General features: G+C 34.4%; 2 protein-coding genes across 2 annotated transcripts in view; both read right to left on the bottom strand.

Annotated features, from left to right (window-relative positions):
• LOC107101819 (complement C3-like) overlaps positions 1–11190 on the bottom strand; it is a 42204-nt gene extending 31014 nt beyond the window's left edge. Inside the window, exons 1-12 of the mRNA XM_015400878.1 lie at positions 11099–11190; positions 11005–11019; positions 10877–10912; positions 10481–10519; positions 9015–9204; positions 8647–8812; positions 8455–8525; positions 6699–6790; positions 5923–6005; positions 3485–3572; positions 1914–2016; positions 1274–1388 (exon numbers count right to left, since the gene is read on the bottom strand). Coding sequence (XP_015256364.1) covers positions 1274–1388; positions 1914–2016; positions 3485–3572; positions 5923–6005; positions 6699–6790; positions 8455–8525; positions 8647–8812; positions 9015–9204; positions 10481–10519; positions 10877–10912; positions 11005–11019; positions 11099–11181 — 1081 coding nt within the window. The 5' untranslated portion in view covers positions 11182–11190. The remainder of the gene's footprint in view (positions 1–1273; positions 1389–1913; positions 2017–3484; positions 3573–5922; positions 6006–6698; positions 6791–8454; positions 8526–8646; positions 8813–9014; positions 9205–10480; positions 10520–10876; positions 10913–11004; positions 11020–11098) is intronic.
• A 3679-nt stretch (positions 11191–14869) lies between these two features.
• Positions 14870–15674, bottom strand: part of ccdc130 (coiled-coil domain containing 130) — a 10407-nt gene continuing 9602 nt past the window's right edge. Inside the window, exon 10 of the mRNA XM_015400874.1 lies at positions 14870–15445. Within this exon, the coding sequence (XP_015256360.1) occupies positions 14958–15445 (488 nt within the window). The 3' untranslated portion in view covers positions 14870–14957. The remainder of the gene's footprint in view (positions 15446–15674) is intronic.

The following is a 15674-nucleotide window of genomic DNA, read 5'->3' as shown; positions in this document are numbered from 1 at the left end:
TGGATGTGCAGCCGAAAAAATCTGCGGCAACTGTGTGATGCCATCATGTCAATATGGACCAAACTCCCTGAGGAATGCTTCCAGCACCTTGTTGAATCTATGCCACCAAGAATTGAGGCAGTTCTGAAGGCAAAAGGGGGTCCAACCCGTTACTGGCATGGGGTACCTAATAAAGTGGCCGGTGAGTGTATATATTTAGTACTGAAAAGAGGACAAGTGAAATTCAAAAAAAATCTTTAACCAACATATAAAAGATAACCAACACTAAAGATAACAGCACAGTCAGTCCGAAATTCAGAATTTCCAGAGGGACAAATACATAGACAGACAATTTGACCTTAGCAGAATTTGCAGACTAACTGTGCTAACACCACAGGTTTCAGTAACCTCTGACCAGATTGCAAAATTCTGGATAGTCTGATCTTTTACAATTGTGACTCAAAGCAATACATTTTAAGTACCGGTAAGTACAACATTTTAGACTTTGAACGTCATCAGATATTTTTGCATGCTTGTCTTTTTTTTTAAGTTTTAAATTGACTTGCTCCTCATCCTCTAACAGATTTTATAAGCAAAACATACAAACATTACAAAACATTACCAGAATAAACACGTATAACCAGAGGACCCTGTAATGTTGAGCAGTCTATAACAAAATTTGGCCAAATGGTTGCATCTATCAGAGGAGAACAGTCATGGAATAGACTACCAGCTCATGTTAGGGGCCATGTAACCTACATAAGTTTTAAAATCTCCTTGAAACATTGGTTGAAAACTAACCAGAGATTTCTTCACAGGTGAATTGATTTATTTCCTTGAGCCTGTTAACCTAATTTTATTTTGATTTCATGTTATTGGCAACTTTGTCGACTCTGTCCTCTCCTATAGTGTCTTGTTTGATGTTCACAATTTTTACCTGCCCATAGGACAGCGGATTCAAAGTAGCTGTTGTGCTAATTCTGGCATATTTACATTGCTGTTTCAGGCTGACATATTGATAAATGTGCATTGTCCTAATTCAAATATATAAATAAAAATATCTATATTCAGTGACATAAAGAATAACAACATGGCAGGATGTTATGGAAATGAATGAAACTGAATGAATGAAAAAAAAAATTTAATAATCAAATCAACCCAACTCATGAACCCAATAAGATTTTAGGTTGGGGACTATTTATGACAGATTTATGTTCACGTTTTAATGCAACTTTCATGAATTCAAAACATCAAAACAGAAAGACATTTTTTTTTTATGTAAAAAGGTGTTTACCTGTCTTGGTGAGCACGGATGCCTTCACATAAACAGAGTTTCCCACTAATGCTTTAATATTGGGGTAAGCCCTCCTGAGCTCCACCATAGTCAGTCTGACAGTTCCTCCATTCAGCTGCATGAAGAAGAAAACAGAATACTGAGTAACTATATAAAAGTCAAATTCTTTACTTGTTTAACACTGATAAAACTGTTTTGTTTCGTTGCTTTTTGTTTTGTTTTTTTGTATTGAGCAAAAAAATAAATAAAAAGGAAGGATACAAGAAAAAATCTGTACCAAACTCAGAACAGGAAAGATATTATAATTGTGCAAAGAAAATACTCATGCTTTATTCAAAGCAATAGTATGTTGAACTTTGACAGTAAGGAAGTCCCCTATAATGGTGGATTAAATAGGTAAAACTATTTTTACTACTTGAAGCTATTTTTTTTATTAATTAGCCTTTGATGTTGAGTTATTCATAATAATTGGGTGGACTTACAGCGTGCACTGCTGCACAGATATGGAACTAGAGGGACTTTATGATTTACTGACATATACAACTACAAAAGACCACTCTGAGTAAAACACTTAAAGAGAGAAAAAGTGTTAAAACCTAAAATGTGTGAAAATATTTTAATGTTTTTGGAGACAACTTACATCTGACACCTGCTTTACAGAAGGCAACCTTTTCATCTCTTGATTGAGTTTCACTCCAAACACGACGTAAGCTGTCCCCTCCACAGGTTCCCCGTACAGGTATCTAAAATTCAGTCAGAGATATATTGCTTTTCTCACATGCAAAGTTATTTTCTTTTGTTATTCAGCAGACAGCATGTGCAAATCTTTTTTTGGGGGGAGGGGTGCCTTCATCGATATGAAAATCATGTTCTAAGGACCAAAATTCATGGGTGAAGGATATGCAAATATTAACATTTACTATGTATCTGTATCAGCAGTTTTTGCATCTTTTTTGCCTACTTTTGAAAATGGTCAGTAGCTGCGTTTGCATTAACCATCAAACTACACAAATTCTAATCACAACAATTATTTTGAGAAAGGAAACACTACATTTTCTGCAAAAACAGCTTTTTCGATACAAAGATTTTACACTTCGATTGCAAGGTTTTTTGGTCGTATCGAAATTCTTGTAAAACACAATAAAACAGCAATGGTGTTTAGTTTGTTACAATGACCTTGATGAGCACTAGAACCGCTGCTGAAATATGGATATATCTCATGTGTTTACAGTTTCATACAGATACAGAAGTATTCATGTGCAACTTTAACTATATTTCTCATTTAAAGGAAACTGCGAAAATTATAATTTTTTTAATTAGCAGAATATTGATATAGTTTTGTGCACATTCCTTATGAAAATACAGGTATTGTCACAAAAGAGGTAGCAGCTGCGTTTCCATGGCAACAGTGTGCAAAACCATTGTGACATTTGCTATTATTCAGAATTACGGTATTTTCATTTAATAACAAATACAATTAAAGTTGCTCATACATAAATTTTTTTCTTCTTGAAAAAAAGACATGGCAGCGACGGCTGTAAACACACAGCTCTTGTTGACACCTTCTCCCTCTAACTACTTCGAGTTTTCTTTACCTGTTTACAAGGAGGTAAAGTCCAGATGCATATCACATGACTCGTGTAATGTACAATTAGTGTTTTAATTGCACTTCTGTGAAATATAACATTTTCCATATTTATGAAAAACCTATCTAAAAGTGTGACTCTTTTTAAATTTACAGTTTCCACTTAGCAATTTTAGGATTAATAGAAATGCAGCTATTATTACAATTCAAGAGGATGGTGAAATATTCTGTAGACTTGTAAACATATTTGAACCATCAAAAATAACATTAGCATGATAATACCTATATACAAAAAAAAATAAATGAAACCAAATGACTGAACTTAAATATTGTGGCATGTTTATATATATATATATATATATATATATATATATATATATATATATATATATATATATATATATATATATATATATATATATATATATATATATATATATATATATATATATAAACCAAATAGGTTGTCAGCTCTTAACACACCTACTTAGTGCATGTAACAAAACAAAAAAAAAGTAAATGCAATCCAACAGCAGTTGTGTGGAATCTTTGAAGATCAAGCTCTTAGAGTTTTGCTTTTTCTGTTAAATTTGCCAGGGAGTCACTGGGGTTTGTGCACAACTAACCTTGCCGAAATTTCTACAACCAGTTCGTTGTCATCCAAACTGAGGAAGGGTTTTTTAGGAGTCAATGTAACGTTGAAGGCTGGAAGCACTGTAAAATTAAAATAATAATTTACAGTTTAGCTGTTTGAAAATAAGGATTAAACACAGAGAAAACAAAAAAAGAAATAAATTCAGTTTTGTATTATGTTGTTGTTACAATATCTTCTTATAGATTTTCCACAAAAGTCTCTTTAATATCGAGTGTATTGGATGGTAATAATAAATCATTACGTCAATAAATAAATAATGATCTGTAGTCTTCCAAATGTTCTTTAGGTAATATTTTCCTAAATCTTATGCAAATGAATTAGTACAAACTTGTTTTCAGACAGGTTTATGATAACACATTTAGCTTGTTAAATGTAATGAGGCTGATCATATCAAAAACAGATGAAAATGTGTTCGTGCACAGCAGATCTCCAAAGAAGGTTCAAAGGGATTTGAATCCAGCAGCGTGTGCAAGCCATTCTTTGTGTGCTTTATGCCCCTATCAATATGCAGATCATATTCTAATGCAAATTCATAAGTGGGGGATTTGCAGATGTGAACATTTAAAAAGTGCCAAGCAATTGTCCAAATTGGAAACTACGTAACGATTTTAGCTTTTTTTTAGTACTTCCAAGAGTCAGGTGCAAACTGACACACAAATAGATCTACTGTGATTGTTGCCACGAAGGAAGCACTGGTACAATGCAAGATGATGGAGAGATTCTTTGCTAATGTAAAAATATTTGGACCATCAAAAATAACAATAGTAGAACAATATTGTTAAAGAAAAAAAAACATAGTGTCAGCAAACATAATGCAGCTGGAATTATTGGAAAATCAGATCGCAATTTTGTTTTTCTCTGCTCACAGTATAAGAGAAAACCTGAATTAAAAGTAAACTCAAAAAGATGGTCACAGGAGGCTAATGAAGCTCTGCAAGGTTAATTGAGGCTACAGACTAGAATGCACACTCAGCCACATGGAGAGAACATGAGTCCAATGACTGTGTGACAAAATTTCTATGTAGATACCACCATTATAAAATAATAATAAACCCTGGATCATCAGTGATCTGAAAGAACTGCTGAACAAGATAGAAGAGCATTCAGTAATGGAGACAAGAAACGGCTGCAACTTAAGATCAAGATAAAGAAGGAAGCATATAGTAAGAGGCTGGAATGCAAGCTCAAAACAATATCATTGATGTTTGGTTTCAGTAATGAAGAAGATCACAGGCTTTAAGCAGAAGGAAGTTCAGACTGATGGAATGTTGGGTGCCAATGGAAGTTAATGAATCGAATACATTCCTCAATAGTTTCATGAGTCTAGAAAAGTAACTGGTTCGTTTACATTCAGGTCTGCTTCTGGCATCAATATCACTCATTCGTCTTATCTGTGCAGCTCCACTCATTCTCATCAGTGCTCCTATTTTCCATCTGATCCCATGCCTATTTAACAAGACCTCAAACCAGTCACTGTTGCCACATTGTTTGAAAGCCTCACAGCGAGTGGATGTCCAGCAGTTCTTCAATGCCTGATTCTTGTCTTGCTTTTGCCTCAGGGAAGCGAATAACTTTACGAAGCAGAACAAGCTGATAGGGAAGGCAGGCACTGTTCTTGGAACTGCTCCAGAAATTCTCGTGATAATTTCACAAAGAATTATTGATAAAGTGAAGAACACTGTGCACAACACTGAGCATCTTCACATGACGCCAACACAGTGCCTTCAGTCAAAGGCTTTTCAGGATCTGGTGCAAAACAAAGCAGATTATCCTTCCTGCCAACAGTTTTTAACTTCTACAACTTGTTGAAGGAATGTTGGTGATTAACTACAATATTTAATTTCCTTCAGGATTGATAAAGGTTTTTTTAATTAAATTGGTCTGAACTGAATTGAACTCCACTATCTCTATCTCCATGGCTCTGAACCTCTTTTTGTTTTGTTTTTAAAGCCGATCTCAAAACTGCCAGAACAAACAATCTGCTCATTTTGATGGGAAGCGCCAAATCGGTTTTTAACTTCTTAACATTTGCACAGGAATCTATGTAGATCACCCACAGTACAGCCACTTTTTGCACATACTAAAAAAAAATCACACAAGCAATGTAGAACTTCTTGTTTGGATCTTTAAAAAATAAGGCCCCTTGTGTTTTTTCTTAGATTTTTATTATTAGTCTTAAAAGCCACATTTCCTTTGTTGAAATAATGAAAGATTGATATCGAAGTAATGAACTTGCTTAAGTTAATTTTATTGCTGAGAAGTATGTAAAATATGTTAAAAGGGTTCATTGTAGATAACTTTAAAGGAGCTTCAGTAAGCCCTGACATCTAAAGCTTGATGTCTGGAAGTGTTTCTAGTAGAATATCAAAGAAACAACATTGACAAGATCATCAATTTTATTTACCCTACCGTATTTCTTAACTTCAAAGTGGGACGTGAATGTGTTTTGTTCCCAGTGGTCAAACTTTGCCGTCACTTTCCAAGTTCCTTCACTGTAAAACAGCCATATCACTTTAAGTTCATAACATCAAAGAGAAAACCGACAGGAACAAATTAATTCTTTGCAGTTATTGAGACTCCTGACCATTATTGTAGAATAAATGTAACTTAAACAATTTTCAAGTTATATTTGCCATTTTGAAATAATTAAAAAGCCATAATAAGTGCAAAAGAGTGCCAGTCATCTTTGTTCAATAAACATCTGTATGTCTTTACAACTTAAACAATAAAAAAAAAAATTATGAGGAGCCTATTTTTGTCTTGCCACAACAAGGACTAAAGGAGAAGTTAATCAAAGGTAAAAACAAATAAAAAATAATTGCTCGGCTCACTATTAGACAACAGCTGCAGAAAACTGAGGACTTGCAATCACCAACTATTTAAAACAGGTGGACATTGGAGCAGGCGTGCTTGAAATTGTTTATGGTACTTTAAATATAATGTGAAGCAAAACAGAAACAAATTCCACTGCAGGAATAGTGCAGGAATTTATTCTTACTGATAGAACAAGTTATCCTTGATTTCTAAAAAGAAATGCATAACTTTAGAGATTTATTTGTAAGTAATGTTGATTTTTTTTTAAATACTGCAGAAACTATTTGATTTACATATTTGCAAAGTGAGCTCAGACCATGATAGCTAAAACACGTTAATAAAAAGCAGCCAAAAAAACATGGTGGTCTTACTTGACGATTTCAGATAGAGGGAAAGTATCTGCAAAGACACCGTGTGTAGCTCTGGTCCTTGAGATCTGATTAACCACCACACCATCTGGATTCTAACACACAAAAAGTCAAATGATTAAAATAAGGAAACAAACATTTAAATAAAACACTGTTATATCTAGTGACAGAGTTAACAAACACTGAATTGACAAACCATTTCTTATAAGCCAGAATGTTCATATAAAATACGCTTTAGGGGCGTAATCACTAGATTTATCCTGATAAGACGTCATACCGATTTGTTTGGATGATAATATGATTGCTGATATCATTGTTTATTTCACTAAACAGTTTCCCTTTGATTAAATTCACCAGTCTGCAATAAGGAAGCATTAGATCAAAGGAGGGTGGGATGTCCATTTGACATGGGGCAGGACAGAAGGATGCTCAATTAAATCTATTGAATATGTTCAGATCATTGGTTTTGTCCAGATTCCATCTGTCGGGTCATCCTCCTGTTTGGAGCCTGTGATTTTTCTTTATCACTGACCACATTTGTCTGATATTGTTCTGCTGGAGCTTGCTTCCCAGCCTTTTTTATTTTTATACCTTTTTGCTTTATTTTATCTTGACTTGAAGTTACTTCTGTACACTGCTCAATAAGTCCCTGTCTTGTCTATTCATATGGTCAGAAAGCCCAGCATTCAGACACAAGAATCAAGGATGTGATCCTGCAGCCATGTTTCAGTGATACACATAATACTGCATTCCTAAAAATTCTGGCTGGGTCCTTGCTAGTGCTTGGATTTCTCCTAACTTGTTTTTGGAACACCAAAGAAGTTAGTTCCTTTCCCCAAATGGATTCAATAAGAGGAGTCTGAGGCTAAACTTAAATGCTACGCATTATAAATCTGGTCTCCTAGGTTTGGGTTGCTCTAAAGATGTCAAAATATAAAGATATCAACAACAATCCTATCAACTGCACAGCATCCAATATTGAAGGAGAAAAATATCACTAAATGGGGAATTATCAACAAATTGGTCAAATTAAGTTCTTTCATAAATATTACAAGAATCAAACTAACAGAGCTACTTCAACATGCAACCACCTTGGGGAGCACAATTTCAGAATATCATCCGACCATTTAACACAATTATTTACACTGTTATCAACTCATGAAAAATGATAACAATAAGTCACATTTACTATTTTCTCCTGACTTGATCATTTCAAAATAATGACTTGGGCTGCACAGTGGTGCAGTGGGTAGCACTTCTGACTTGCAGCAAGAAGGTTATGGGTTAAATTCCTGGCCCTTTCTGCATGGAGTTTGCATGTTCTCCCTGAGCATGTGTGGGTTCTCTCAGGGTACTCCGGCTTCCTCCCACGGTCTAAAAACATTTAGGTTACTAAAAGTTTTTAGGTTAATTGGCTTCTCTAAATTCTCCTTAGGTGTGAGTGTGTGCATGAATGGTTGTTTGTCTCTGTGTTGCCCTGCGATGGACTGGCACTGCACCAGCACCCATACCCGCTTGAGATTAAGCGTGTAAGAAAATGGATGGATGAAAAATAATGACTTGTCTTAAAGGTGACGATGTGAAATATTTTCATTTTGCATCAGTTGGATCATTAATCATTTAATTAATGAAGTGATGTAGATGGTTTTACATCTCTAAGTAGAGTCTGACTTTAACTTAATAAATATAAGAAAAAGTTTCAACCTCTGTGTTTGTAGAAAAAACTACAATTGAACATAATTTGTGTTTAAGGTTTTACCTGAATATCTATAGTGATGGAGGTGTCAAAGGCCTTGAAGAACGGAGAGGACACAAAGGTTCGAAAACGGACTGGTGAAGAGAGCAAATAATAAAGATTTAGTTAAAAGTTTGGACTAACAACCTAAGATCTTACATCCTTGGTCATACTGTATATTTTGACCGTTTATATAATTAAGTGAGCTCTTCTCACCAGTGTCTCCAGGATTGTAGATAGGTTTGTCTGTTTGAATAAAGATATACCCAGAATGAAAGGACACCATCAGAAGACGCTCCTCTGAGTAAAAGTCTCCAAAGTTTACTTGCAGTTGAACATACTTGTTCTTTTTTTCATCACGATTCAAAAGAGCAGATGAAAGCTGCAAAAAGGGGCATTGGTACACAAGGGGAAGAGTTTATTACAGTTTGGGTACAAAATTGAGGTTCTAATTTATAGGCATGTTACAGAGCAACCATGGAGACAACTTTTAAGACCATTTTAAAATGAAAAGTTCTGAACAAATATTCCTTTAATTAGCACTTGTGTCTCAATTGAAAACTGTAATTGTTAATAGGCTTCACCTGTATGCTCTTAAGAAGGTGGTAACCATTTTCCTGATTAAGTGTTACAGACTCCTGGAGAAGAAGAATGTCTTTGTTGAAGTCCTGGATTGTAATTCTGACGGTGACGGGGCTGGATGCATCTTCTGCCTGTAAGTAGATGTTTTCTTCTGTGTCGGTCCTCAGGATGTCTGGAGCCACCAAAGTGAACCTAAAAAAAAATATTTACTTATTTGTTGAAAACATGGATTAAGCGCTGAGTCCTATTGGACAATAAAATAAACGCCTCCAATTCACACTTGTCAGCACAGAAGCATGAAGTACTCTAATATTCCCTTGTAAATCTGTGGCCCTCCTTTGGAAATAGTAAGATGCAGTGGACAAACAACAGCAGATGACATGAGTTCACAAATAATAACTGACTGGTAAAACTTCCCACTGGAATTGAGCAACACTCCTGGATAAAAAATGTTGGTGCCTCTCATTTAATCAAAGAAAAGCAAACAACGTTGACAGAAATAAATTTGATCTGACAAATGTAATAATAAAAAATATGAAAATGCACAAATACGTCAGATATTGCTTTTCAGATATGCTTCAATAGAATTATTTTTAATAATAAACTCTTTAATCATGCCTGGAAAAAAAATGATGGTACCCCTAACTTATAGGTATAGTGGATGATTGCACCAGACTCCACAATACGACAATACAACAGCAATAACATGTGGAATGTATAATGTGCAATTACTATTTGAAACACTGCAATAACCTGTTTCTCTATATTTTACAGTCACTGCAATATCTATATATAAATACCCATGTAAACACCTTGTGCAATAACCCTGTATAATGATCCTACTATTAAAAAATAAATAAAGCTGTTATATGTGGACACACACTGTATACACTGTATATACCCCATGCACCTTTTTCTTCCTTTGGCACATTCTGCTTCTTTGACTATTTGAGCTGATGTAATATCAATCGATCAATCAATCAATCAATCAATCAATCAATCAATCAATCAATCAATCAATTAAAGACTGGTTCCCATGAGGAGGTTATTTTCTTGGGGTGGGGGTTAGATATAGGAACTAAGTTTAGGTTAGGTTTAGGCTTAGGTGTGTTTTTGTACTTGGTATGGTTAGGGTTAGGGTCTAACTTAGGACATAGAAGTGAGTTGGAAATGAATGAAAGTCAATGGAAAGTGATGAAACGTGTGTGTGGGTGTGTGACAGTTTGTGTGTGTAGACAGAGAGAGATTTTTATTAAATCTGTAATTTGAGAAAAGTTAAAGAAAATTAACCTTTGAAGTATTTTTTTTTATTCTTCAAAAGGACTTTCAAAAATTCATATTATTTTAGCATTTGTTTATATGAAGATGTAACATATGCAAATTTGAATGCAGTGATAAGACTCAAATTTTCAGTGTTACAACTTGATTCATCTGTTTTGTCGTTTATTGTAAAGCAACTGTAGTTTACCTCTGTGAAGAACTGACAGGTCTCTTTGTGTCAAATTCCCTGCAAACGCATCAGAGAAGAAGTTATTTTAGGTATGACAGTTTTTGAAAAAAAAAAAAGAAAGTTTTGTACTGCATATATGGTTCAAATATAAAAACAAACAAAAAATTATTGTGTAGTTTGTCTTACTATGGGCAACAATATAGCAATATGTTCTATCATTAAATGCATCATTAAAAAAAAAAGAAAAAATAGCAAGAAAGCTACTCTTACTGGTAAATTATATGGAAAATATAATCAAATATAAAAAATATAGCAGTTTAAACAAACTTAATACACTCAGTGGTGTCATATTAACAGTTTCTTTAATGTAGTGTTTATAGATTGCACTCATATAAACCACCTTTAATTACTTACTCATTGAGGTCCCAATATCTTCCAATTGGCACAAATCTGAAGAACATGAATCAAATGTTCCCTGAAGCTGTCAGAAAATTTAAATGTTGCAACAGTTCACATATCCTGGTGTTTGGAAACACACATACCTTTGACGTGAGGGGCTGTAATGGACAAAAGTTTGATTAGCAGTGGAAATACAACTGATGTAAATCAGACATTACTGGGAAATGAAACTCTTACCGTCTTCTAAAATTGGTTATGTCTGATAAAGAGCAAAAACAGAAAGGAAGGAAAAATAAAATGTGTAGCTTCCACACAACCATGATGATTGTATGAGAGGCTTCACTGGACTGTGGTCAGAAACGGTGCTGAACAAATATTTGAAGAGGTTTCCTTCATTATAAACACAACTTACCAGAAAGGGGGTGCCAGTGTCCAATCACAGGTAAACAAACAAAAAACACAGCAGCCTTTGAGCTTGGCCAAAGGTACGTTGTGAAAGAGTCACTTCAGAGATGACCAAATACTGGTTTGTTTTAAGGTTTTTTTTTTCACATAAGCTTGGAAACAGTTATTGGATTTTAAAAAAAGGAAACAATTGGATTTTCAAATCATTTTTAACCCCAACTGCTCTTATTACTGGTAATAACTGTATATGCAAGACAAGATGAAAATATGTTATATGTTACTGGAAAAAATTAAAACATACAGGCACTTTTACCTGAACTGTTTAATTGAGCCTTCCACTGCTAACTGGATCTTTGATTCTCAATAATAGCAAAATCGTTATTATTATTATTTTTTTATTGATTTTCATGACTTTATGTAAACATTAACAAAAGTTAACAAAAACAGCCCACCCCAAACCAACAGGGAGCATTGCAGTGTCCATATATAAATAAAACAAACAAAAAAAAGCCTACATACAGCTTACACACACAAAATACAAACAGACATTGACAGTCATGGTTCAACATAGTTGAAACCGGTGGACAGCCACATGAATAATGTACTGAATGTAAAAAAGAAGGGAAGGGAATACTGAAAAAAAAACATTCTCTTTACAGAGAATTTAACATTCTCTGTAAGAAAGATTGCAGTGGGTTCCAGATCCTCCGGAATTTGTCAGACTTTTGATGAAGATCATGGGTCAGTTTTTCAACTGTGATAATAGTTTAAATTTGTGATATCCACATATCAACTGTAGGGACCTGAGGTTCTGACCATCTCAGTAATATACATTTCTTGGCCAGAAATAAGAGAATTACAAGCAAACCTTTAGTATCTGCATTAAGTAGAGTGTCTGAAGCATGATTAAAAAGACAGAAGGAGGGAGTAAGTGAGAGCTGTTTACCAATGATCTCTTGTATCATAACATGAAACGCTTTCCAAAAAATTTGAATACAATTGCAAGACCAAAATAAATGAATAAAAGTCCCCCTATTTATTTTGCATTTATGACAAATATCTGAAACATCAGGAAACATCCTCCAAAGGCGAATAGGTGTATAATAAGTTTGGTAAAAGAATTTAAAGTTCTGCTCATGTATAGAGATTGAGGTACAGTTGGGGAAGAACCCATTACAGATTTCTTTCCAATCTGCTAGATCAAACATCAACCCTAGGTCACGCTCCCAGACCAGCTTCATAGCATCATAACCTGAGGAGTCAGAGCCCGACAATAAACTATAAATCTTAGAGATGAGTCCTTTAGGCGATTTGGTCATGACAACAATATTCTCTAACTCTGACAATTTTTTTATTAGTTTTCCTGTCCTTAAGAGAGAACTCACAAAATAATGGATCCATAGGTATTTATTGAAATCCCTATAAGAAATATTGAAATTGGCTTTAATTTCTTCAAAGGGTTTAACAGAATCAGAGTCCAGTATGTCCATAATATTTGACAGTCCCTTAGATGACCAGTCAGATAAACCAATGCTCCTAATGTCTGCCGGTAAATCTGGGTTCCATGTTAACGGTGACCGATAAGAGAGGGTGGGAGAGATATTTAGATATTTCTTCACATCTCGCCAGGCCAGTAAGGTATTATAAACAATGAAGTTACTTCTGAGATGGACTATTTGGTCTATATCACTTATAAAAAAAAAGAGAATTAAGTTTACTGGGGAGACAAGATCGGCATTCCAAATTTAGCCATAAAGAGTTTTGTCTATTCATAAACCAATTTGATATGGTTTTAAGTTGTGCTGACCAATAATAAAGATGCAAGGATGGCAATGACAAACCTCTGAGATGTTTTGGCTTAGTTAATATAGAAAACCTGACTCTTGGATTTTTATTGTTCCAGACGAAGCGAGATAAATGAGAATTTAGTGATTTGAAGTGTGCAGGTAATAGCAGGGAAGATTCTGATATAAATAGTTCATTTTTATAGTATTGATTCTCCCTAATAAAGAGGTTGGCAGGGGAGTCCATTGTATCAAATCATTCTTTATCTTCTGAATTAAAGGTGAGTAATTTGTTTCAAAAAGATTGTTCGGATCAGGTGTAACAAAAACGCCCACATACTTGAAGCCTCTCATAGATATCTGAAAAGGAGATTGCATGAATCTTTCTGTTTTTAATTTTTTTTTTTTTTAAAAGGACAGTATTTTTTTTTATTGTACAGACATGATCTCCCCTTGTATGATTTTAACTTTACTTTTCTCAACATTTCATCTTATTAACATTGAACAGCTGTTGACCTCCTTTAATCTGCAGTCAATTTGAATACAGTTAAAACGTAACTGTCATGTTTTTGTTTGTCTTCATGAACCATTGTATCCATTGAGAAAAATAAAATTGTGGTAAAGTATCTGTGTGAGAAATGCATTGTGCATATTTTGGATCTATCATAAATGATAATACTTGGGGAAATTAAACCTAAGAAATCCTGTCAATTATCTCCAGTGATTTTTCTCTCTCCAGCTGCTAAAGGTGGGCTGAGCACTGAACTGAGGGTGCTATGAAGGATCCTTTTGTTCTGGCATGTTTTAATGCACACTAAAGCAATAAAAAGAGGTACGCTCACTACTTTTAAATCATCTAAAGTCGACAATAAGGTGGATAAAAAATGTTTTATGTTCTGCTGTTCTATTAAAGCATATAAAAAATCTAAAAAAAAAAAGTGTATATAGTATAGTACAGGATATTAACAGTCAAAATCAATTCACTGTATTTTGTTTACCCAGATCGGGGAAATCAATATGCAGGTATTTTATTGTGAATTCATCTGTAACATCCGGTGAAGATGTAAGTTTATTAATATATCAAAATTCTAATTACCTATAAGTTAAATTATATGCCCCAAGTGGTTTTTATTTATATTTGTTCTTGTATTGTTTAGAAATTAAGAAAAGTATTGTATGAGATATGAGAAAAAAAACACACTTAGCCAAAAAAACAAAATTCAAAGGGGGCCAAAATAAAGTATAAGCAATAATAGAAATGTAAAAGCACAAATGTGACAAATGTAGGCCATGTATTTTACATGGAAAGCTCTCTGCAATGGTTGGACTGGATGACTGTTCGCCCTGCATCCTATTTTCAGGTTAAGTCAAACCGCTAAGTGAAGTTAAGTTCTTTATGCATTTAAACGTTTTTTAAATATACAATTAATTTCTAAATTGAACTGGTTGTGTTTTTGAGGAAATGATCACAACCACATATTCAAGAATCTGAACTTTGATGAAAATGTATTAATTTATATCCTTCTTAGAGGTGCTGTTTTTCAAGTGTAACTCTAGCACCCCCTAGTGCTGCCACTGGGTACCTCTTAATTTTTAATGCTGAAGCAAAGTTCTAATAAAGAGGAAGCTTTGTTCTGAAAAGAAAGAAAACACAAACTTAACAATAGTTTAATCTCTGACAGAAAGATTTGACAAAATATTTACATATGTATTATATGACAAGGAAAATTAATTAAGATGATGACCAAGGTTTACATTTTCTTTTTAGAGGACATTTTATTTTGAAAGGAATCTAATTAAAGAGAAAAGCAATGTTTTAAAGCAGACTTCTATATTTTGTTTAGAATTTTTTTTATTTTTGTTCCTCAGGAGCAGAAAATTCCATATGGTTTATTATCCAAGCCAAGTCAAGAATCAGAATCTGAGTCGCTGTAGTCGGCAACCAAAGATGTGACTCCTCCAGAGCATTTGGCTGAGTCCTTCTCCCTCCCACCGTCCACTACATTAGTCAGTCCTTGTTCTGTGGCTTTTACAAACTGCTCATTTGAGCTAGAGCCATTTTTCACTGATGCCTTCTCCACTTCATGTATTGATGCAAATTGAGTTTTATCCGTCTGTGTTACAAGTTCTTTTTCGCATGTGTCCTCTTCCCGTTCAGACTCTTCCTGGTTCCTGCCGTCGCACTGTTCAATTTTAGCCTTAGATGCACTGGAGCGTCTGCGAATTAAGGGACTCTGTGAGGAACCAAGGGCTTTAGCCACAGCAGCTTCTTTCCCCTGCAGGCTCAGCTTATAAAGCAGACTGCCTGCAGCACCCCCTGCTGGCGTGGACGATGTATTAAACCATGAACGTGTGGCGATCTCCTTCCGCTTGCTGTGCTGTTTGTCCTCATAAGCTTAATAGAAAAAAAAGGATAAGAAAAGGTTTCCATCATCATGCTTAATAGAAACCTTTATGCATGTGAACAAAAAATAAATATTATAACTGCAGAACAAAAAATATGTTATGGAAATAAAATTGCATTAACTCATAATTACCCATTACCGTATTTTCACGACCATAAGGCGCACCGGACTAAAAGGCGCACTCTCAGTTATGTGTCCCATTTCTGTATTTAACACACA

The sequence above is a fragment of the Cyprinodon variegatus genome, unplaced genomic scaffold (genome assembly GCF_000732505.1).
Source record: "Cyprinodon variegatus isolate N-32 unplaced genomic scaffold, C_variegatus-1.0 Scaffold1158, whole genome shotgun sequence".
In the NCBI taxonomy this organism is placed as follows: domain Eukaryota; kingdom Metazoa; phylum Chordata; class Actinopteri; order Cyprinodontiformes; family Cyprinodontidae; genus Cyprinodon; species Cyprinodon variegatus.
Note: the sequence above shows the minus strand (reverse complement) of the source record. Positions and strands in the feature narration are given on the sequence as shown.